Here is a 24,213-nt window from a genome sequence, read left to right as displayed (position 1 = left end):
CATGCTCAGACAGTACCTGCCCTAGCCAAGGCAAGCAGCCCACTCACTTGCTGAAGCTGTGGCCTTATCCTTCCCACAACAATCACAACCCAATTTTCTCTATCAAAAAAGAAACTATTTCAGAATTTAAAAAGCCATTTTCCTTTCGAAGATCAACCTGAAACTATGAAGTACACACTGGATGCCTGAAGGACAAACAGTGTCATGACTTTCTAACGTAGGGCTGTAAGCAAAAGAACCATCAATAGAAAAAGGAAAGGCTTTATAAGGGAACAAAAGCCAGATGGCTCCCATGCCCCATAACCACAACCAAAAAAAAAAAAGGTAAAACATAATCAACAGGCTGAAACCCCTCAAAAGCAAAGGCATTTGGAGTTGAGCTGATGCAGAAAGTTACACCATTTGCAGAAGTCCACCACAATACTTGGGCAAGATGCTTAAGGATACAGAGAATTTAGCAACTTAAAGTTTCAAAAAGACAACTTCACAGTTGCTGTCTGTCATGCCACACACAAAATCCTGACCTACAGGTAACAGCAGAGGAGTTATCTACAACCATGAAATGTCAGAATTAGGGGGAAGCAGGAGATGAAGCTAAAAGGGGAAAGCTAAAGGAAACGAAGAGCAACAGAAGGGTTGTGAATGCTCCATCCCTGGCAGGGTTCAAGGCCAGGTTGGATGAAGCCTTGGGTGATATGGTTTAGTGTGAGGTGTCCCTGACCAAGGCAGAGGGGTTGGAACTGGATGATCTTAAGGTCCTTTCCAACCCTAACTATTCTATGATTCTAATAATCTAATTCCCTCCCTTCCCAAGGAGGAAAAATGCACCAACCCATCAGCAGGGGGGACTGAGGGAAACTTTGTCTTTGGATCCTCACATATACACTTCCCCAAAAATTCTACATATTTCTCTGGTAAATCAGAAATCATCCTTTTTTTTTTAAAAATTAAAATGCATATATAAGTCTCAACAATCATCAAGGGCAACAACACATCACTAACCAGCCTGGTAAGAAAAACACTGGTGCCAGGGTCCATTTAAGGCTTTTATTAATAAAGATAGAGCAGTCACAAGTCTACAAAGAAACACAAACTGACTTGGATGACCCAGTCTCAGAGCTGATAGTGTTCAGTTCTCACAGGGAGCACAGAAAGCACCAATAAGAATTATCACAGGTGAGTGTACTACTCCTCTTCAGCAGTAAGTCCAGCATAATTCACATAGATTTTCACAGATTGTTCTTCAAAATATAGAACTATTAACAAAAATAGTCCTGCTTTATTCTTTCAGGAATATGATCTTGGTTTTTCAGGAGCATGAAAGAAATCTTCACTAAAAAGTATCTTTAAAAAACCCCTTAAGACCATGAGTTCCAGAAGGTCTGCTTAAATTACTGAAGGCAAAAAAAAATATTACAAATATAACATTTTTTTATAACAAAGTACTCTCTCTGCAGTCAAGCAATCTGTCAAAGGCTCTTCAGCATTTTATTGCACACAAGGACTCCCTGAAGTCAGCCACAGAAAGCTCACTCCCCTGTGCACCTCACACTCTACTTGTACAAGCAGCAATTTGTTTGGGTTACCTAGCGTTCCAGCCAGATGCTCTTGCCTTCTAACGAAAGATTAGCTTAGTTTAGGAATAGTTTGTCCAATTACATCAGCAAGTCTTTATGAGTAACAACTCAAAGAATGCATTCTGCAGGAGTTACTAGGAACTAGCTGTTCAGCAACAGGCTTTCCACTGAAATTATAGGATAGCATTAACTTTTATTATGAACTTGAACACCACTTTTTCCACTGAAAGGCCAACTTCAGTTTGCATTTAACTCCTCATAGTTTTTAGTTACCAACTCTTAAAACTGTTATTTTTCACATTAATGAGGACTTACATGAGATTATTGCTAAATCCATGACCTAGCATTACATTTAAGAGCTAACATTTTTTTAACTGTAATACTGGAATTGCATAGTTTCCTCTGAAATACTTGAATGGCAGCCTTTCCTCACATTTTTTCTGTAAGAAAAATGAAACAGACCATTGTCAAATATGGAAACAAAGTTGTCCAGCTTGAGGATAAATAACCCAGACCTATACCAAAGCTCATTTCAGTACAATTTGATTACTGAAACAAAGCTTTCACATTTCAGACATCGTTGTGTACTAAGCTCAAGTCTTAGCTTTTGTCTCAAGCTACTCACTGAGCATTTTAGACAGGAGCATGTAGTACATAACTCATGGGTTCAAATAAACAGCCAAATGGTTCTTCATGAGCATCATGTGCGATAGGAGGAGGAGCTTAAGCCGAGTGTTTTAAAAATAGGATCTACGTTTGCAGAAAAGCATGGTGCATCACTCTGCTTTTGCTGTGGTAGTTGTCAGTACTGGAAACAAAGCTTTGTGTACCAGGAGCTTCCACGTATTTCTGCTTTTGCAAGTAGGGCAAGATGCTATTTCAACATGCTTCTGTGTGACATTGTTGATAAATAGGAACAGTAATTATCAGGTAGCTGCAAAAAGATAAAATTAAAAAAATCACGCATCATAATATGCCGCCTCTCTACTCACCAGGTTGACTCACTTTCTTCATTAGATTTTTAATTACCAGTGGTGAGACTTCATTTCTGAGAACAAGCATACATTTAGCATTTTAATCAGAGGTTGATTTCCTGGCTATTTGAAACAAGCTGAATTCTTAAAAATCACTATCTCATTGTTCTATTCCTAGTTATTAAACCCCCTACTTTGTTACTAATACCTGAGCGCCTAGTTTGGAGAGATATTTATTCCTTAAACTAAAGTCATCAGCTTTTGGCCGTAATTTAGCCAAGTCATCTTCATTTTGACGTCTGAGTCTCTCTTGTTCTTCTGCTCTGGAAAAGAAAACTGGTTTAAGATACTTGCACTGAGGAGTGCAAACCCAAGCAACTCATCTTCTGTATACAGTCTTATTTTTAATAACTAGAATAGGATTGTAAAATTATAGATGAATACTGGATATCAGATTAAGTGAGACTAATATGTGTATGGATTACTCTAATTCAGTGTAAAAAAGGAGAGAGGCTGTTTTCTGTAGTTTCCTTTTATTTACATTGCCAGACTTTGGTGGAAAGGTAAACTTTTTGGTTTTCACAGATTACAGTGTGCTCAGTGAGCTTTTCTAACAGTTTTTACTATTTCTTTATTAAACAAGTTTTCACTCCTTAAAATAAAGATTACAATACAAAAAGAATCAACTGTCAAAAATGCAAATAAAAGACTGCTCAGCAGTCTTCAGAATTAACAGCAGTCTCTTACAAGAGTAACTGACCAGAGCACAATAGCTCTTTTCCCATACCAGTCTTAAAGAGAAACAGAACCAAATGAAGCTCTAAATACACTTTGCTTAAGACAATGGTTTGTGTTAAGACAGTGATAAAGGCAATAAGTGACCCGTTTTTAAGCTCTGTAAGGCAATGAGCCCCATTACAGAATATTAAATGCCATTACATTTTGAAATCTCAACTCCCAAGATGATAGTGTTGTGCATAGAAGACACTTCATGCTAGCCTTTATCTTTAGATGAATATGTTTGTCTCAGGTTGCAGACTACCCTCTCCAATGACAGAGCTTGAACAGTGCAAAACCCTATAAACCCACTCTGTTCAAACTAAGAGATAACTTGGTATTGGTTAAAACTGGTTACAAAGCATAAAATTCAGCCATTTACTGTAAAAACCCCCTGCACATTTAGTGGTTTTTCCAAAGAGCTAGTGTGCAGTGACCAAACTACACAACACTATAATTCTTCAAGTTGTCATGATGCTGATCAAATGCTCCCCACTTCTGGATGATATTTGCTATTCAAATTTCTTTTCTGAAAAAAAATATTGTAATAAAAATTACTGAAAATATTGTTCTAAAGCACTATATCCCACAGCATACACAAATACAAAGCCTTCTTTCACAGTAAATACTGGAACTATTACACATCTAACATGGGCCAGACTGACAAACAGAATCACAGAATCCCAAGGGTTGGAAAGGATCATCTAGTCCAACCCCCCTGCAAGAGCAGGGTAACCTAGAGTACATCACACAGGCACTTGTCCAGGCAGGCCTTGAATATCTCCAACACAGGAGACTCCACAACCCCCCTGGGCAACCTGTTCCAGTGCTCTGTCACTCTTACAGTAAAGAAGTTATTCCTGATGTTAACGTAGAACCTCCTATGCTCCAGTTTACACCCATTGCCCCTTGTCCAACCACTGGATATCACTGAAAAAAACCTAGCTCTATCATCCTGACACCCACCCTTTACAGCTCTATTTGGACAGAGAACTCCTCCTGGGTACAAAGCTTTGGGGTTTGTTGGTGCATTTGTATTAAAAACTGCCTGTGACTTTTTTACTCCAGGATGATATTCATCACAACTAAGCAAGATGCTCACCAGGTCTGGTGAGGTTTTAGTTTCCTTGAGTTTTCCTCAAGACTGCTGTGTAAATAGCCCACAAATTAGGACAAGAAAAAAACTCCATGTTAAACCCCACAAGTCACCCAACTAGAACTTACTGACAGGTGTTTTCCTTTTTTCTTTCAAGACAACCACAGTTTCCTCAGCCATTTCTCATCAGACTTGTGCTTCAGGCCCTTCACCAGCTTTGCTGCCCTTTTCTGAATCTGCTCCAGCAACTCTGTATCTCTCTTGTAGTGAGGGGACCAGAACTGAAGACAGTACTCAAGGTGTGGCCTCACCAGTGCTGAGTGCAGGGGGATGATCACTGCCCTGGCCCTGCTGGCCATGCCATTTTTGATACAGGCCAGGATGCTGTTGGCCTTCTTGGCTGCCTTAGCACAAGCTGGCTCATGTTCAGTGGCCATCAGTCACCACCCCCAGGTCCTTTTCCACCAGTACATGATTAAGTACATATGTTAAGTACATAATGGAGAAACTGGAGCAGAAGGATCTTTTGTTTCACCTTTAAGGTGACATCTAAATGGACTTTGCCATACAATGCTTTTCCCTTCCTCTCCCCCAACACAAGGCAATTATTTTGAAACCCACTGTTTGACTTCCTTGTACAGCAGTCCATATCCATCAAGAGCTTTACCCTCATTTAGCATTCTCTGATAGCAAACAAAAAAAAAAAGAAACAAGTACACTTTCTACTGTGCAGAGGGGATAAATTCAGGAGATAGCCCAACAGTAAGGGACTGATACCTTCATGTTTGACCAAGCAACACTTAAAAAGCAATAGTACCCAATTCCAGCTGTTAGGGCTATGCACAGCAACAGACCTTTAACATGTCACCCATGTTCTGTCAAGACCAAGGAAGAGAACTTTGCAAGTTACTATTCTGAAGTGTCACTTTCCTTATTTTCTGTAGAGAAGGAAGTAGGACATACAAGTCTCCCACAGAATGAAATTTGCTTAATTGAATGAACAGTTGAAATTTGCTTATTTCAACAATTTCTGTCCTAAGCACACCTCAGGTGCTCCATCTGCTTTTACAGGAAGTGGATTCCACATTATTGAAATACCCCAGCCCCATTTTCTTTCTAAAAAATTGGAATTCTTTCACAGTAAACAATATCTGACAGAAATCTGATCACAAACTGTGTTTCACATTAGCACTGCAATTTAGGCTCAAGTCACAGTTTTCAGAGACAAGCTGAATTAAGGCTACCAAATAAGATAGCAACAGAAGCAAGCTGAAACTGAAGGGGAAGTGACTGAAGTGCAGTTTCTTCTGAAGAGAGATGTAGCTTTTAATGACACTTCAAAAAAAGCTGGTCTGTGCGTTACCTGACATTAAACCCAGGTCACGTTTATTGCTAACCGGGTCAGCTGTACACCATAAATGAAGCGCATTTTTAAATAAGCAATACAACATTTTTTAAACACACTTCAGTTCCACTCAGTTGGAAGGCCACTGAAACAAAGAAGACAGCAAGGAAGAATGCCGGGAAAGGACACCTGGTTAATTGCTACTTCCTCTAATTATCCATTCAGAGGAGGCAGGAATATGAAATCCTCCTACTAACTGGTAAGAAAGAAAATAATATTCAGCACAAATGTCAGACCTACAAGAGACTGACTTCAGACAGTAATCTACTTAATCACTTCAGGTTAAACACTTCCTAAGGACACTGTTCTTTATACTTACTCAGTTGCAGCTGCTTCTTGCAGTTTTTCCCTTTTCTTCGCAGACCAGTTGAGATCACCACCTGCAAAAGAAGTAAAATACACTTGAAACGTTTAAAATTGGTCTTTTTGTATTGTATCTTTGGTATCATACCTCGCTACAGAAGTTCTCTGAGCACTTTACAAAAGAAATCAGCAGAGTAATTGTACAAAAGTAGAAACTGAGGTAAAGAGCAACATTTTCATAATCATCACAGGAAGCAAAATCAGAACCCAAATTAAGCTCTCAAACCTGATCCAGTTTTCTGTTGAATAACAATGAAGTTTCTCTACAACTCACCATAACACTCCTGAAAACTAAAGAAAGTAGAAGAAACTTTGAAAAAAATAAATTAATATCCATTCCAGGTCCTTCAGTAGTAGCTGCTTCAAAAAACAGTTGAGAAAGAACACTGCTATTTGAAGAAAAGTCTACAGAATTAAGTTTTCGTATTTGCAGATATGCACATAGTCAAGTTGGATACACAGTTTAGAAAAAGCTGCAGAATATCCCACACATCTGTTCAAGCCAGCTGAAGGGATAGGTACCCCTGCCTTGTGACAAGATTTCACATCACAGCCAGGTTCAGGGCATTCCACACTACAGCATTGACAAAGATGATGTTACAGAGATTGGCTTCATCAAGAGATGCTCCTGGTATCAAAGCCATGAGCTACACAACACTACCTGCATATCAAGTTATCAAACTCAGCTTGATAACTTCAAGAATTATGAAAAAAATAAGCATCAAGACAAGTTGAAAACACTTACTTACCTCTAAGGTGGTTCACAAAATACAGCATGACTACAGCTATTAGTGACACTAAAAACAAACAAACAAAGAAAAAAAAACAAAACAACACCAAAAAAAACAAAGAAAAAAAAAAGAGGAACAGTTTTAGCTGACAAATTTACCACAGAACAGCAGCTTTAACATATAACTGAGCAACAATTAAGATTTTTCAGTTGTAACTAAGGGGAGATTTTTGCCAGCAGCATCTCTTAACTCCTTTGGAAAATTCCATAATGCATGTAAGTAGCATGGTAACTCAGGAAAGGTTGCTCTAGTTTTAGTTATATTAACAACAGCCCTCAGACACAGCCTTTAAGAGTATCATTTACCTACCTTTTAACTCACTTCACTTTTCTCAAAACACTGAAACTACTTACAGTAAATCACTTCAATAAAACCACAAAACACTTCACTAGGTTTCAGTTACTTTCAACGTCACCCCAGTTGAAACCTCTACCTAACTGTAAGAAAGGAGGTATTACCATCTTACAAGAAATATTAAGAAAAAAGCCTGACAAAGCTTCCTGAATGCACAGAATTCACTTTCAATGTTTTTAGTACTTACAGCAAACACAAGAACTGAAGAAGACTTCAAGAAACAAGTATCCTCTTGTGTCCAGAATCATCCCTGCTGCTATAGCAATAATTGCCAGACCGAGATTCTGGATGGACTGCATGCTAACACATAAACAAAGGATTACCACTGTGTAGAAATTAATTTTTAAAGAAAACATTAATGGCACTGCTCAAACAAGAAGATTAACTTCTCTCCGTTCACTATGACATATGACAGACACATGACCCTACATTTTTGCAGAAGTTTCTGTGCACTGGATAGGGCTTTGAGCTACCTGGTTGGGAAGTATCCCTGGCCATGGTGCAGGGTTGGAAGCAGATGGTATCTGACCTCCCTTCCAATCCTAACCATTCTATGATTCTATGATCTACACAACCACATGCTCTACTACACGTATCATTCTGAAACTACACTTCCTGCAAGACGGGACTTGGAGGAATTAGTAACCATTAACATGTAACTGCTTGATATTCAGTGGTTTAATAGTATCAGGACATAGTCACTGTAAAGCAGCACAGATGGACAGATTTAAGTACTTACAAGCCATAAGCAGTTCCCAACTGGTGTTCTGGAACAACAAAGGCCACCATGGGCCACAGGGCACAGGCAAGCAGTGAGTACGCCACTCCTAGCAAACACTGGTGAAATAAGAAGAAGTCAATAGATATTAGATGACAAGCATTTTTGCTGTAAAGTCATAACAAATGAACATATTGATTTTCCCCTTCTCTCAAAAGGGAGGAGAAGAGAGAAAAACAAATAAACAAAAAAAACCCAACACTTTTTGCAATATTGGTCTAAATACATATGCACATTTAGAAGGAGAAAGTTTTCCCAGGAGTGACTCACAAACTAAACCCTACCTAATTAGCATTAAGAGCCTGACTTGAATACCCAATGGAAAAGATCAATGCTGCAACTCACTAGAAAATACCTGAAAAACAAGGTCCCTGTTTTTAAACCCTGATACATTGGTAAGTACTGTATTTAAGCCTGTAAACCTTAGTTCAAAAGCAATTTCTCAGCGAATCTGCCCTAGGAAGGGGAAATCAATAACAAAGATTTTTATTGATGTTTCCCGCTATCCAATACAGCACATTAGAGCCAGTTTAAGTAATAGTAATAAGCAGAACTACAAAAAAAGAACAAGTTTCAGGAGAAAAGCAAGCATCTAGCATAGTAACCTAGCAATAGCTAGTGTAAGTAGTGTCCACAAAGCACAGGAACAGACCTCTGCAATAGAGCACCACCAAAACACAGATACTGTGATGAACTAAAGACTTCTTTGAAGGGACAAGGAATTGCCACTCCATACAGACTTCCAGTCTAATCCCACCCTTCTAAGAAGCTGAACATCTCTTTGCACTAAACAGCTATAGAGCTACTGTTACAGACAGCAGCTGCCAGTCTTTTCCACCTCAAAACACACATAAATAACTAGTGCCTCTCTCCACAAAACACCAAAACCCGAAATGTTATCTTTAGGCCACAGATAGCTAACAATAGTTTTGCGTGTATTACACATCCTTTGTTTTTTCACTGTCTTTATACTCACTTTCACATAGTGTATTCTTCTTAAAGTTGGGGATATCAAAACAGGCTTTGAAGACTTTCTAAAGAGTCAAAAGACAGTGGCTACTTATGCAAAACAATTCAGGATCAACTCTATTTCTTATTTTATCACATATAGCTATAAGTGACAAAGAATAGTTACCATTGCTATCCAGGGGTTCCAGAAGGTAAAAGCCAACATAATATGAGAGGCAAGTGTAGTTATTACAGCACACAAAACCCAGATGATATTCTTTCCAAGTTTATCCACCAGGAGTCCAAAGACTGGCGACATGGGTGCCGATATAATATATACAATACTACAAAAGAAAAAAAAATAAGAGAACTGAACACTGTCTAGCCATGGATAGCTTTAGGTGCTACACAGTACGGCTGTTTCCAGATAAAACACCGTATTACCTTGTTACCTGTGAGGCCATAAGAAAAAATACCCCAAAAATCCCCTGTAACAACAGACTCCAGAACTCAAAACTCCCAAAATATCTGAGGACATGAAAACACTTGACATGCAAGGAAACAGTGACCTACTCAGAGCTTTTAGAATCAGATACCACCAAGTGTTTTATTGTTTGTTTTTATTTCTTGGGGGGGTTTCCACATAAAAATTCATCTTCAGACTAGGAAAATTTATTTAGTGTTGCTATTAAACTGCTTGTCACTCAGAAGAAAACAATAGCCTTCAGACAGAGCCTTTTCTTTCTAATTCCTCAATATGAATACACAAGACAATTATTCCTTGAGACATCTGAAACTTATCTATCCACTTAATACAAGTCACTACATATAACAGCAGATCCAAAACCTCCCACATGGTCAGAGCCCAAAGATACACACCCCCCAGAACACAGCAGTAGCACATTTACTTACTAAATCAACCACAGTATACCTGTTAATTGCACTTGCTTCTTGAGGTGAGAATTTGAATTTCTCAATAAAGAAAACCCTAATGAAAAAAAAAAAACAGATTTAGAAAAATGCACACTGACATGAAAGAAAGATTAAGCTAGACACAAAATTAAAGACACAAGAACCTAGTGTACAAGAAAATTTAAAATACATATTAAAGATATACAGGTTTGACATTAACATTCCATCACAGATCGTCATTTATCATTCATTTAGGAGCTTATTATCAGACTCTAAAATTTTATGTCTAAGGACTATTCAAATTACACTTTGGGGAAAACAGCTGAAGTACCTAACCAAGATATAACCCAATAAGATGACTCTAGCAGTAAGAGTATTCTAAGAGAGTGAGAATTTTTAGAATACAGAAGGATGCACAAGCAAAAAACAGACATCTGCATTGCTGACTGCATTGTCTCTCAGACTTTTCCATCTCACTACAAAACACACATTGAGGTCAAGGGATCTGTTTCTAAATCCAAACATATTCAAAAGCCATTTGATGGAGACTGTAGGTCAAGTAGTGTGGTTCAAAAGGGAAACCTACATATGAATGCCCCAAGTTTCAACATGATAAATATATCAAAGTCAGCACAGTTAAGAGAAATTCAGTCCAAAGCTGTAACTACCTTTAAACCCCCATGTCTCAGTTAATAGCTTACACACATGGAAGGAGCTCTATATGACAGCTGTACACAGCTTCCCACACCAAAACTCATGCCATGCTTTAAATCTGTACCAAGTTTTAATCAGGAAATGGAGCATGCATTATGCTTTGGAGTTCTGACAGCCCAGCCTACGTTAATCAATGGCATTTCCCACAAAGCTCAGCAGATAAGGAAAAGGTAAGAGCTGTGTTTATCCGTAGCACAAGTATAGTGAACAATACCACAGAAGAATATAAAATCATAGAATAGTTAGGGTTGGAAAGGACCTTAAGATCATCTAGTTCCAACCCCCTTGCCATGGACAGGGACACCTCACACTAAACCATATCACCCAAAGCTTCATCCAACCTGGCCTTGAACACTTCCAGGGATGGAGCATTCACAACCTCCCTGGGCAACCCATTCCAGTACCTCACAACCCTAACAGTAAAGAATTTCTTCCTTATATCCAACCTAAACCTCTGCTGTTTAAGTTTCAACCCATCACCCCTTGTCCTGTCACCACACTCCCTGATGAATAGTCCCTCACCAGCAACCCTGTAGGCCCCCTTCAGATACTGGAAGACTGCTAGGAGGTCTCCATGCAGCCTTCTCCAGGCTGAACAGCCCCAACTTTCTCAGCCTGTCTTCATATGGGAGGTATTCCAATCCCCTGATCATCCTCGTGGCCCTCCTCTGGACTTGTTCCAACAGTTCCATGTCCTTTTTATGTTGAGGGCACCAGAACTGCACACAATACTCCAAGTGAGGTCTCACAAGAGCAGAGTAGAGGGGCAGTATGACAAACCACAGCACAGATTTGTTGGGAGACCAGGGATTCTGTATTCATCTGGTATTCTTAAATATTAGTAGCAATAATGCTAGCATTTTCACCAGTAGCTAGTTAAGCCCCTAGCCACATTCAAGGAAAATAGCTATATAGGTGGAAAATACTTACTTTCCAAGTCCAATGAAAGGAAAAACTGCTGCATAGTAACAGACACAGATTACGAATATAAGCCACAAGGACAAAGAGAAGTCCTTCACATCAGTTAGCTTAATCACTTCACCTGGAGTGGGGCAAGAGACAATACTTTTTCAGCCAGCATAAGCATAGCTAAAATTCATCCACATTGACTAAACATTAAGGTGATCACAAGTCATTACTAATGCCTGCCACTGTCTACTCTCTTGTTTAAAATTTACACAGTTAAGAGTATATAAGTGCTAAATCAACAATATCAAAGTCAAGAACAAATTTTCTCTTTCACATTAAGCTAGATTTGCGAGTTCTCAAAAGCCTCTGAAAGTCTTATGCACCAGAATTAAATACAAACCACTTTTTCAAGGAAATCTTTAACCAGCTAGCAAAATTCATGTCTGAAGTTTCATGTTAAATGCTCTTACTTGGACCTCAAATGGAGTTTATTGTTTACTCAGTCTGAATTCTCTCACACAGAAAACTCAAAACACCACATGCTGACAGAGAACAGCTGCGTAGCTTTGCACACCTACAAAATTCTAGACACAATGCAGATCAAATTGTTGTGAAGTGGGAGGCTCTCCACATGCTTTATAAATAAAGCAGATTACAGTGCATCTGCCTGTAAACTGGTGTTTAAAACTGCAAAACTTCCTACTGCTATTAAAATGAACAAAAATTATTATTAAAGATAACTGTAGAAAAAGACACAGCAGCCACTGAATTACCTAAAGCACAAACCTGCACAGTGCACACAGTGTAACTGAAAGGATTTGCTCCAGAATGAAGCTGAAGGCAAGCTCAGCCACACCACCCTCCCCACTCACCTGTTTTCCCTTGCTCTTTAGAAAGGAGCTTCTCTGCTCTCTTGTCCAGATAAGCGAGGATTAATGCACACATCAGTGAAAACAGACATGTTACACCACCTGCAAGAAAGCAATGCGACATGTTTAGTTGTTGAGTCAAGCAGCAATTTGGCTTTACACACAACTAGCTTAGCCTACCTTTACATATCTAACGAAAACTAGGTTTAACACCAGTTTGTCTTATGCATAAGACTCGATAGCTATACAACTCAAAGAATAAGGTGTAAATACTGAAGCCTGACACATGAGAGACATCTACCTTGAACTGGTGTACAAACATGTAACTACATTCATTTTCTTTAAAATATTTACTTAAAATATTATCACCACTCCCACTCAGCACAGCCAAGCTCCTTATATGCACCCTGTAGTAAGAGAAAAAAAGCCTGTGCCTTGTTACCAGCACCAGGCCCTCAATACCCACAACTGAAGGAAAAGATCCAAAGGCAGTGGAAATTTCACTTTTATACATCAGGCAACTACACGCAAGCTTTGACATGATACCCCTCAGAAGTCTTTTTCAAGTCTGTCCCTTTCTCAAAGCACGTTAAGTGTTTCATCTCCATAAGATATAAACCTGAATTTGGCAAAAAAATCACACAGCATTATAGCAGATGCAGTAATCATACACTCTGTATAAGAATATTAGCTATCAATACAAACAGTATTTGAATTGCTCTTCCTGGTCTCAAACATACGCATCCTACTTTCCAGTTAGTGAGAAATTATTAACATGTATGCATTCTGTTAAAATTCACAGGCCTAAAATAGCAGGTGACAGCAATTCAAAGTATTACTGACCTATCATGAGAGTTAACCCAAGAGTACTGGGACCAGTATACCCCAGAAGATCTCGAACTCTAGAGTATATCCATCCCATGATATTCATGTTCACTGTGCTTCCCTAGGCAGAACAGACTCATGTGAACAATAATGCATTTCATAATTCTACGAATTCAAAAGGAACATTAAGCAAACTGCTTATGGAACAGTGTTTCAAACAAACAGGTAAGACACTATGCAGGCATCATAAACTATCAGCACCAATCATAACATTATTTCCTGCTGCTTTGGTCCACATTTGTAACAAACTAATCATTGTAACAATATACCATCACAAACTGAAATTTTATACAACTGTGTTTCAACAGAGATAAAGTGACATAAAATCCACATCATACACTGTGCTGGCTCAGAAACTAATTTAATTAAATTTAATATCACATGTTAAAGTAAACAGGATTCCCACCTGACAAGCATCAGGAAGAAGCACCTTCCTCCGACTCCCTTCTGTCCCTAGAAAAGGTGCCCGTGGCTCCAAACTCAGAGCTAACAACAGACAGTTAACTGCAGCTCAGCTAAGATGCAACAACTGCTAGTTAGCAACAGCCTGACCCAGCTGTGGCCATCTAATTCTCTTTTACTGAGGTAAATAACCTGCAGGGGTTCAAGATACCACAGGCTGCTGGAGGAGCCCCAACAGAAGAGGGCTGTCTCTGTTCTCTTCATTCCCAGCCTGGTATACTAGTGTAAACCCAACTTAGCTGTGGTTTAAGTGCTTGTACCAACAATCAATCTGATGAAACACAGCAATGTGACTGTCCCACCCAGCAGTCTACATTAATAACACCACCAGTCTTCTAAAGAAGTTTGACAGGTTCTAAAAAATCTTATTAAACCATTTCCTTGTGTATTTTTCATCTATTTACTACAAAAACTACTCAGAAGCATTAGAAATGCTGTTTCTCACCCTTCTCACTACCCATACAAACCGCACACCCTAAAGTCTACAAATTAAAGCTACGCAGTTTTACACTTACAATTCTGGCCATGCTTAGCTGTAATCCAAACACAAGATTTAACTCCTTTCCTTTAAACCAGCTGACTGCATATGTGTTTTGTGCCACTGCTAAGGACTCTCCACCTATTCTAAAAAAGGAAGGCACAAAAGAAAACACGTTAACTGCAACAGGCAAAGCAATAGGAGGCAGTCCATCATCTTCTGGCAATATCAAAATTAGGATTTTAGAGAACTGTATCTGTGTGTAAGTAGATCTAATGCATATATAGAAGACAACAGAATTCTTAAAAGACAATTCAAAAAAAATAATTGCAAAGAATAATTAAGGGTACAAGGTATCTTAAGTAGTCTTGAAGTAATTATAATTGCCTTTGGTCATTTAGAGAAATTAAATCAGTAAGCAGCAGTTTATAATTTCTCTTCTGCAGTGTTATAAAACCTGACCTAAATGAAACCAAAAGCAGGCACCTTACCTGGAGTCAGAATTTCATGGAGTCATCTGCCCACCCCCCAGTTCAGTTGGCCAGATTTTCTAACATTTTCATCCTCTGGCACATTTACACCTTGGAGGCTTTCCTTCTGACATTTGCTCTCACTTGCTGCCACTGTAGGAGCCCTATTGTATTTGCTGTTGCAAAGGAAATTCTTACAGGAAAGTAAGAATTAAAAGGAGGAGTAACATAGTTTTATCAGCTTACTGAATGTACTATTTTTTCTGTTTTCTAACTTCAAGCTAGACTGGGTACACACTGAAGATCTTGCATACCTGAACTTTATAGATGTCTCAATATCCAGCAATTTTGTCTCCGAGTGTATACATGGTGGTGTTCTCTAGGACACAAAGCCAGTCCTTACCTCAGACAGCACATACTACACTCTTCTAGACTTACCCAAAAATGAATCTGCCTGCATCCATCAGCCAGAAAGTATTAAGGAGTGCTCCCAAAGCAAAAACTACCTGGAAAAATCATGATTTTATATTTGAAGTATGGAACAAAGCAGAACCATCTCAAAACAGATACAAAAACGCTCTTTTTTTTCCCAGATGCGCACAAATACTTCACACCCACTTCATTCTTAGCTTTTGGCCTTTGCTCCCTTGGCCTTATTCATCATTCAGCTGGCTAAACAATATCCAACCTGACCCACTCTGAAACTTAGCTCAGAAACACCGCTAAATGTTTGACCTTTACTATCATATCCAACCCAAATACACCTACATATTAGTTTCACAACAAACAAATAAAACATTTGGTTCCTTTACATTATTTCACTCATCTTCAAGGTCCTCTCCTCCCAGGTACCCCATCCGTTCCCAACTACCCCAATAAAACCCACAGCTCACCCATTTGATTCCTCTTCACCTGCCTACTCCCATCTGAAATACCAATCACTATGCAAAAAGGCATCTGGGCTTTTTCTCCCAGCCCCAGTAAAGAAGCTTCAGACAAGTATCACCCTTTACCCTCTCATTTGCACTTACCTGCCCAGCACAAACAAAGATACTAAATATTATAGTGCCCAACCTGTAAGAAAATTAAAACCACTTAATGCATAGCTAGAATATTTTTTCCCTACAAAATAGCACATTAGACCTATAGCAAGGGAACATGTGGAACTAATATGCAATTAAAGATCTCTGTAATAAATGCTACAACTTGACAGCCTCCTTAAAAAAAGGTAGTACAGACGGGCATTTTTGAATGAATTTTATTTAAGATAAGGAAGGTAATTTATACCAGTGGAATTTCAAGATCATGTGAAAAAAGTTTGGAAAAGCTTATCATAATTTGAAAATATCATAAACTGAAAAACTCTGTATTACATAGCCTATACTTCACATGCACTTTAAGTTCTACCATCCATTGAACACGAGGGACACGACGATCACACCTACCGTATTCCAAAAACTCTGTCAATCAGAAAACCTCCAAAGAAGCAGAGAACCACATTAGGCCAGGAATACCAGGCATACAGTGCCATGAACTGAGCTGTGTTCACCTTCATATCCTACATAAAGGAGGTAAAGGAGAAAGGAATTAAAAAATTAGGACTTACTCTTAAGGTAATTACAGGGACACCAAACAAGTATAAGCAAAACTACTTCAGGAGCAGCAGCACGCTGTCCGACCCTGCCGCTGCCCGTGCTTCCCTCGCCCCTTAACCCCGCTCTTGCCGAAGGCAGCCACTCACCCGTTGAACCTGCGTTTGGAGAGCCGCCGGATTGTCGTAGCAGAAGTAGCTGCCTGCAAGGAGAAGGGGATGCGTCCGAGCCCTGCCGCCAGTACCACAGGCACCGGCACCCCGCCCGCCGCCACCCACCAAAGCCCAGGAAACACATGAGCGTGAGGATAATGAGCCGGTGCGGCAGGCGCCGCGGGTCGCAGGCGGAGGGCAGGGAACGGAAGGCCTCCGGAGAACCGCCGCCATCATCACCACCGGCAGATCCCAACAGCGCCCGCTCTTCCTCCACCATCACGGCCGCCGTCATGTGACTGGAACGCACGTGATCTCCCCGTGGCTCACGTGAGGTACGCGTCACGTTTCCATGGTAGCGGTCCGGCGATGGGACTAAACCTGCTCCTGGGCTAAAACAGGAGCGTAACAGCGGCAAAAACTCCTTCAAATACCCCCAAACCAAACCCCTAAACAGACTTCATGGTATGGTGAGAGCATCAGCTACAGAAACCGTGTCCAGCATCGCAGCAGTGACAAAACTTTATCTTAGGCATGCAGCTGGTGGGACATTATTCCAGGTTTCAGCACCTGTAGCCTCCTATTCTGTTTAAAAGGATGTTAAGGGCAGGCCTGTAACTGACAAACGGCGAGCGAGGTCTGTGGAGAACGGTGCCTCTGCCCTCCGGCTGATTAAAGATAAAACCCGGGAGGTGTGTTTCGTTTCCCTGCTGGCAGGTTTGCCCATCCCGCGTGCTGCCTGTCTGGAGCTGGAGGTACCAAGGAACAAGGGCAGCCAGCACTTCAGCCTTGACGTGTCCTGGCCTCCTCCACAGCTTCATCTGGCTTTCTCCTCGCATGGTTGAGCTTTGGGCTTTTACCCCAGTATTTTTCTTAAGATACTCAAGAAGAATAAACCTCTTGTAACCAGTCTCAAACTAAAAAATCCCAAACAAACGAACAAAATAAACCCAAAACACCCACAAAAATAACAAAAATAATAAAATAAAAATAAAAGTAAAAATTAAATAAAAAGAAAAGTTAAAGGGTACATTGCAATAATCCTGCAATGAGCATACAGAGAGATGCAAAAGCTTGTAAAATTTCTTCATTGTTCACCCCTTTTGGATATCAAAGTCTTTTACTTTTTACTTTATTTTTTATTTTAGGTCCTGAAAGGTATTCCCATATTAGAGAAACCCTTGAAAAAGCTATTTATTTGATATAAAAAAGTCCAGTCTTCCATCAAATTTTATCTTCTAACACAAAAGATGACCTGAACCCACCAAGTGAGGGATGGTGCTTTTTGATTAAAACATGTTCTTAATGATAGCAGAAATATTGTTATTTAAGCCAAAGGATTTATTTACCTTTTCAGGATGATAGAAAAGTGTCAAGTCATACCCAACATGACATGAACAGATATGTCCACCTTCCAGCTACTCAGTCATTAATTCGATCTGTAACCATTCAAGAAAGTCAAAATAAGTTTTCAAAACATGCTGGAACCATGTGCCTGTAGTGCAAACAAGCACTGCCACAAACTACTATGTGGTATAAAATGCTTACTTTTCACTTGATACATGTTTTTTTAACAGAACTGTCAAAAGATAACTATGTTGTGAAATAATAGTGTCACATTTCCCACTGCCCTGAACTAGTCTAGATTTCTTGAAATCAGAGCAGCTGTTTCAGTTTAATATAGTCGCTTTTAAAAAACATGGTCTTAAACAGCAGGGCTTCCTTGCGAAAGCACCAGCACAACAAACCTGAGGTTTTCACTGCCGCTTGAGGGAGCCCGAAGGTAATGCGTGAACGTGCAGATCACCTTGAGTTTCATAGGGGGCATAATTAAAATGGAAATAGTTTATATACACAGATAAAAGGGATAACTTTGGAAAGCAAAGTTATATGTAGCAAAGGCTATGTAAATATAGTCTTTTCTTCCTAGCTAACCAGCACAATTATTCCAGGAGACCATTGTCATACCATCCAGTACTTTTCCAGGTCTCTGTGATCCACAGAACATGTTTTTTGTTCATGCACACACTCTGGTTTCCCTCCAGGACACAAATACGGCTGTTGCAAAACCCCAGAGTCCCCAGACTACACTCCCACTGTCATTTTCAGTAAGAAAATGCTGAGAAGCCTCAGGACACAGCTGGATCCCTCGTTGATATGGGTGAAGGGAGCCCCAGCCCACTCTGATCATCACATCCAGAGCCAGAATCAAAAGAACTGACTTCTCTACGGCTCACAGCTGCTTTTTCAAGACCTTCCTGGTCCGTTTTGAGCATAATCTTAAATCACAGGTATTTCAGAGGCATTATACTGTAGGTCAAGAAAGAGAACCCCCACAAGAAGAAACAAACCAGCTTATGCTATAAATTTCCAGGTGGTTGTACCCAGCAAAGGTAAACTCAACAAATCTGTAAAGTACCAGATTAGTATGATCAGAAAGACATCCCTGTAACTATTTCTAAATGTCGGTTCAGAAGGCACAGGTAAATTCAGAGCAGTAGTAGTTAAAGCCAGAAGAGAGGTAACCAGCAACACATCAGAGGTGCCATTTTAATGCTTTATCGCTGCTTAAGCAGTAATACTTTGATTTTATTCTTTAATGTATAATACTTTCATATTGATTTCAAATCAACCTAACCTGTAACTCTCATGGGCAGTGACACAATGTCAGCACTTTGACAAAAGGATCCCACAGAAATTGTCTTCTGTAACTTTGGATCAATTTTATCAGTGAGGATATTTAAAGGAAGATCTAAAAATCCCAGATTTCATCTCCTAAGTCTCAAAAAGGCTTTCTAGCTCCATTATCAAAGTAATAGGAAAACCACATAGTGAGTAAACCTATTAAACTGCAATTTCTGATGTAGGATGATAATATTATGGCCCAGATTCAGCTGTGTATGCCCATGGAAAGCATGGAAGTGAACAGCTTTCAGAGGCTTTAGGGATATCCTCACCAAAGTTCTTATTTGGTTGACTTCAGTTAATCAATTAACTACCACAAAAAAAATTTACGATCTTTCAAGCTGACTTGCCAATCGGGATTTTATCCTGGGCACCTCTCTTGCAGTGCTTTTTATGCTCTTTATTAAAGACCAAAGTATGCACTCTGCAAAAGTATTTTTGAGAGCTTCTGACAACCGTGGCAGATTGTCTCTGCCAAGTACCATGACAAAAGATACCTGGAAAAATAAATACTCAGCAAAGGATATCATATTGACTGTCTGCAAACTTAGCAGTAGAATTTTAAGCACTGGCTTGACATCTTCTTGTTCCATTCAGTTTATGGAAAACTGTAACATTACAGTCCAAGGCTTCCTTACTCTAAGATGTCCTGTGTGCCACTGTTCCGTCAACATGTAACAAACAGAAAAAGACTGTCTCCTTCCTTTTCCTGTAAAACCAGTGAGATAAGGCTAGATCAGCACAGGCGACCTGGAAGGTTGAATACTATTTAGTGAGCTCTCTCTAACCTTATTATTATTTAAACTAAAGAATTCTGGATTTGTTTTGTTTTGTTTTTTATTTAAGTCATTACCCAAATGAACTGTGCTACCCTGAAAACTTCAAGCTCATGATTTTATAATGTGTCTTGCTTTTTCATGACCTCCTTTCTGCTTGTTCTTGGGAAAGCAGAGATCCATCTGAATTCACATATTCTGTGATTTCCTAAGAAATAAACAAATAAGTCTTAACGTCCCACTCTGCCAGTAAAGCCCTGTCATTCGGTCCTAACAATTCCATTCATTCCTGAACACTTGCATTATTGCCACTCTACCAACACTCTATTACTATCATACAAAAAATATTCAAAGATGGAAGGATTAAGCTATATAAGCTATTAAAAAAGCTACCTAAATAATTTTTAAATTACCACTTTATGTTACTATTAAGCAGCTTCTAATGAGCATAATTAATCCAATACCAGAATAGCAAATGTAATAATGGTGGAAGGATTCTTCACTTGGAGTACAGTGGCAAGTTGCAGTACAACAAAGGGTTTCTGTGCTTTCATCCATCTGCGAGGGAATTTTCATAAACCTGAAACATGTGCAATTAGATTATATTTATTTTCAAAGATATCAGTGGGTTTTTCATGTTATTTTCATGGCTGTGTGCTTAAATATTTCATATTAAGCAAGACTGGATTGGTACTTAATCTTGCTCAGTATAATGTAGGACTCTTTACAGTACAGTAAGAAATTATAGTCATGTATCTGGAATATTGAACAGGAGAAAAAGAATATTTTCCCATTTGCTATTTCAAAATGCTTGCCACACCACCCCTCTCTTTCCAGTCACTTCTGTCTTCACCTTGGATATGACCTTGCTGTTTCCTGAAGCTTAATGGCCATAATGTGCAGTGTGAGTTAAGGCTAAGATGATTCTCAAATGCATTGCAGGTGAGTGTTTATGTCACAAATAAATACAGTAGATTGCTCTTAAACTCATACTTTAAAATGTTTATTACAGATGCAATTTCTGTCTTAACATAAATCAAAGTACTTAAAGTGCCATATGATACCAAATGCTTAGTTTAACAGCATAAAATTGAGTAAAAACTGTATATAGTACTTTATAGGTGCTATAAAATTCTTGTGCTTGTGGCCTCACCTTTTTGCATTGCCCAGATCAATCAAGTCCACTGAACACTCTGGATAGTAAATACTCATGTGAAACAACAATTAGCTTTCAGAGTTTAGTTCTTCTAAATTATTACTTTCTTCAGTGAACATGCTTCAAAATACAACAAAATTGCAAAGAAGCAGGAACTGTATTTAACTTGATTAAATTTACTTCATCATTAGACTATTACCCATTCTCTGAAAGAAGAATCCTGTGCTTTGCCTCCAACATGCATTAGCAACCTATTATGAAAGATCTGTCACACATAGGCATGCAAACATTTTTAAAATCACTTCATATGATAATGAATGTGTTCTTAGAAATCTCTCCATCTCCTGTATTCTTCCTGTCTCACTAAAATATTATTGGACTTGTGTATAATCTTCTTAAGACATATCTCATTTCTGTAAACAGCTGGAAAAAGACTGAGAAAGCATTTTTACATCATAAATCTATCTGAAACCAAAGATCTTAGCCTAAGGAACCTCTTGAGGTTTGAAAGGATACTCTGCCAAAACAAACACCCCCTCCCTTCTCAGCTGAGTCAAAGAACAGCACTGAGCTTGGTGAGTTTATTGCTCCTTTTTCTAAGCACACTCATTAGAAAGATTGTTCTTTGTATTTTCCAAAATTACCTAAAGACCCTAGCTCTTCCCTAAGCAAGAGGATACTAGGCTGTATCTCTAATAGCCAAATCTGCTCAGGTAATGTGTAAAAAACCATCTGCAATGAGAGTGGAGGCGCATCATTAACTATGTGTAGCTTCTCAGCCAAGCCAGTACTTTCATGAGGCTTTCTTTTTAGTATTACTATCTGTGTACTTTGACATAGTAGGATGTATAAATAGAATCAGAACAGACTGCTATAAAACCTGCTAATCAACTTAATATTAAACTTCCTGTGAACTGGCTATCATTTGAAATAAGGCGATGCAGGAGACCTCTAAACCTTCATCTGCCATTCCCTTTCTGGACCACATTGCCCTGACTGCCTGGTTTCAATGCCTGGGGACTGTTTGCTCTGGTTTCCAGCACTGACCCTTCCTAGAGAGCCAGGTACAGGAATGCCTGCACTTCCACGGGCATTCATGTAGCAACACAGACCAAAGCAAGGGACACTCACCATATGGGTGCTCACTGTCAGGGACAGGCAGAAAGACAGGCAGGTACTGATGCTGGCTTCCAGGGAAGTCACATGGGCCAAAGCATCACTGAGTGGTGTAGCTCTAAATGTGGTGGCCACTGTACATATATGCAATAACTTCCCCCTACAAAAGACCTCTGGGTCTATCACCTTTCCTCAGAAATCACCATTTCTGCAGGTTTTTACTGTTTTTTCACAGGCTTATCTGCACAGGTGTTATTTTGAAGCTAGCACATTTTCCAGCTGCTGGGTCTGGTTGCTTTATTGTATTGCTGCAAGAGAGTGCTTTTCACTTTCTCTGCATCCTAGTGGAGACAGGAGCCAAGAGAGCACTGTCATTTCAAGCACCCTGCAGAAGGGCACTGTATGTGCTCTCCAGAGCTTAATTCACCTCTCTTATTCTGTTGCTTTCTTCAGTGTAACCTAGAGAAGTTCACTTTGAAAACAGCTATTATGTCTAATAAGCCTTCTAAGGAAAAAAATAATTTATCAGAGGCTGCTTAGCATATCCACTAATAATAAATATGTCCATATAATAAATAAATATTATAATAAGTATAAGCATAATAATATAAATATAATAATAAATATAAACACAAATAAATAAATAATAATAAAATGTCAAAAGCTGCGAGAGGAGGGAATTCAGAACTTCTGGCTTTTGGGACTGCAGTTAAATTAGTAGGTAACACTTCTACTTCACTCAGTGTACAATTTTTCCTTTGTGCCTGCAAAAATTTTCCTCAGAATACACATATTCCTGTCTCTCACCACAGTAGCATTGTATACTAACAGTGCTAAGATTTAAAATATCTCTAATTTACTTGGTTGAAATACTGAACAACTACAGATGTCTGAGAGGCATTGAACCGAAGTGTTTACTGAGTAGTTCATCACTGGGAAGATGCATTTTTGAAACACATTTTTTAGAAGCTCTACCGCTTCTTTCAGCAGGGTGGACATGAAGCACTCTGTAACTAAGCCCAGCAATTTCGGAAGGAAGCTTTGATTTTGAATAAAATGCTCAACCTTTGGTGTGTCACGCCACCACCACTTGCTAGTCCGCTGCCCTGGGAATGAAGGAAGTTCACACCCTTGACAAGGGCTGTTTCCCTCCCTCTGGCTGAAGACCAAGTGAGCTGATGCAAAGGCACTCTTTGTCACCAGTACTTTTCATTCTTTTGAAATGAAAGCATATAGAAATGCAGAGACAGACAGGAGAAAGAAGTTGATTCCCACTGACTCCATTGCAGGCCTTGCTGTACAACCTTAATAGCCCTGTAACTATATAATGTGCATAGTTCACTGGACAGATATTATTCTGTTCTTAAATTGATGTATATTACTAATTTGGCCAGCAGGTAACTTTGGTAAAGAATTGGCAATTTGGCTAGCAATAGGCTGTCACACATTCGAAGTATCCAACAAGAACTTTCTAACTGCAGCATAAAGTCTAACAGTGTCCCCACCTAGCTCTGCATTTATCTCCCTTAGTAACTTGTATTCCAAAAGCAGACCTCCTGTCAAACTTCCCCTCCCCCAAGACTGAGTATTTTATGCACATCAGGCAGTTCCTCATCAGGCATTTCCTCCACCCTCAAGTTATTGACCTTTTCTGGGGAGTTTCCAAGATGTGGGTAAGGTGGGTTGTTTTTCTTTCCTTCTCTTCCTAGGCTGCAGCCCAGAGTCAAGCAGAACATTTCAGACAAACAGCTTTATTAAGTGGCACCGTTGTTCCCTGAACTTAGTGATTAATTCCTTTGCTGATACACCCAATCACTCACTTTCCTTTCCTAGCAAATGAATCTTCTTTGTGCAATTCGCTTCTCACTGTCTCTTGTAGGCCCCAGATCTAAGGAACTACCTTCCACTTCTGATCTGTGTAGTTGTTTGAAATTACTCTTCTGCTGTGCAACCTTCTACTTGAAGTCCTATTTA

General features: G+C 39.3%; 1 protein-coding gene across 4 annotated transcripts; it reads right to left on the bottom strand.

Moving 5' to 3' along the window:
- Positions 1-1,033: 1,033 nt before the first annotated feature.
- MFSD1 (major facilitator superfamily domain containing 1) lies at positions 1,034-16,832 on the bottom strand. 4 transcript variants are annotated; one of them, XR_004079643.2, is made up of 17 exons: positions 16,633-16,831; positions 16,504-16,556; positions 16,208-16,320; positions 15,794-15,836; positions 15,201-15,268; positions 14,330-14,438; positions 13,311-13,413; positions 12,471-12,569; positions 11,620-11,731; positions 9,995-10,051; positions 9,251-9,407; positions 8,077-8,174; positions 7,525-7,637; positions 6,942-6,989; positions 6,149-6,209; positions 2,570-2,874; positions 1,034-2,017 (listed from the first exon to the last, which is right to left on the bottom strand). XR_004079643.2 is itself a non-coding variant. In XM_031042690.2 (17 exons), the coding sequence occupies exons 1-17, from the start codon at positions 16,799-16,801 to the stop codon at positions 2,452-2,454; spliced, it is 1,578 nt and encodes a 525-aa protein (XP_030898550.1). In that variant the 5' UTR covers positions 16,802-16,832; the 3' UTR covers positions 1,034-2,451. The 4 variants fall into 4 exon arrangements, 3 of the variants coding, with proteins under 3 accessions (XP_030898550.1, XP_030898551.1, XP_030898552.1); XM_031042690.2 differs by having other exon boundaries at positions 1,034-2,511; positions 2,760-2,874; positions 16,633-16,832; XM_031042691.2 differs by lacking the exon at positions 2,570-2,874 and having other exon boundaries at positions 1,034-2,511; positions 16,633-16,830.
- Between the last annotated feature and the right edge of the window lie 7,381 nt (positions 16,833-24,213).

The sequence above is a fragment of the Melopsittacus undulatus genome, chromosome 6 (assembly GCF_012275295.1).
Source record: "Melopsittacus undulatus isolate bMelUnd1 chromosome 6, bMelUnd1.mat.Z, whole genome shotgun sequence".
Classification (NCBI taxonomy): domain Eukaryota; kingdom Metazoa; phylum Chordata; class Aves; order Psittaciformes; family Psittaculidae; genus Melopsittacus; species Melopsittacus undulatus.
Note: the sequence above shows the minus strand (reverse complement) of the source record. Positions and strands in the feature narration are given on the sequence as shown.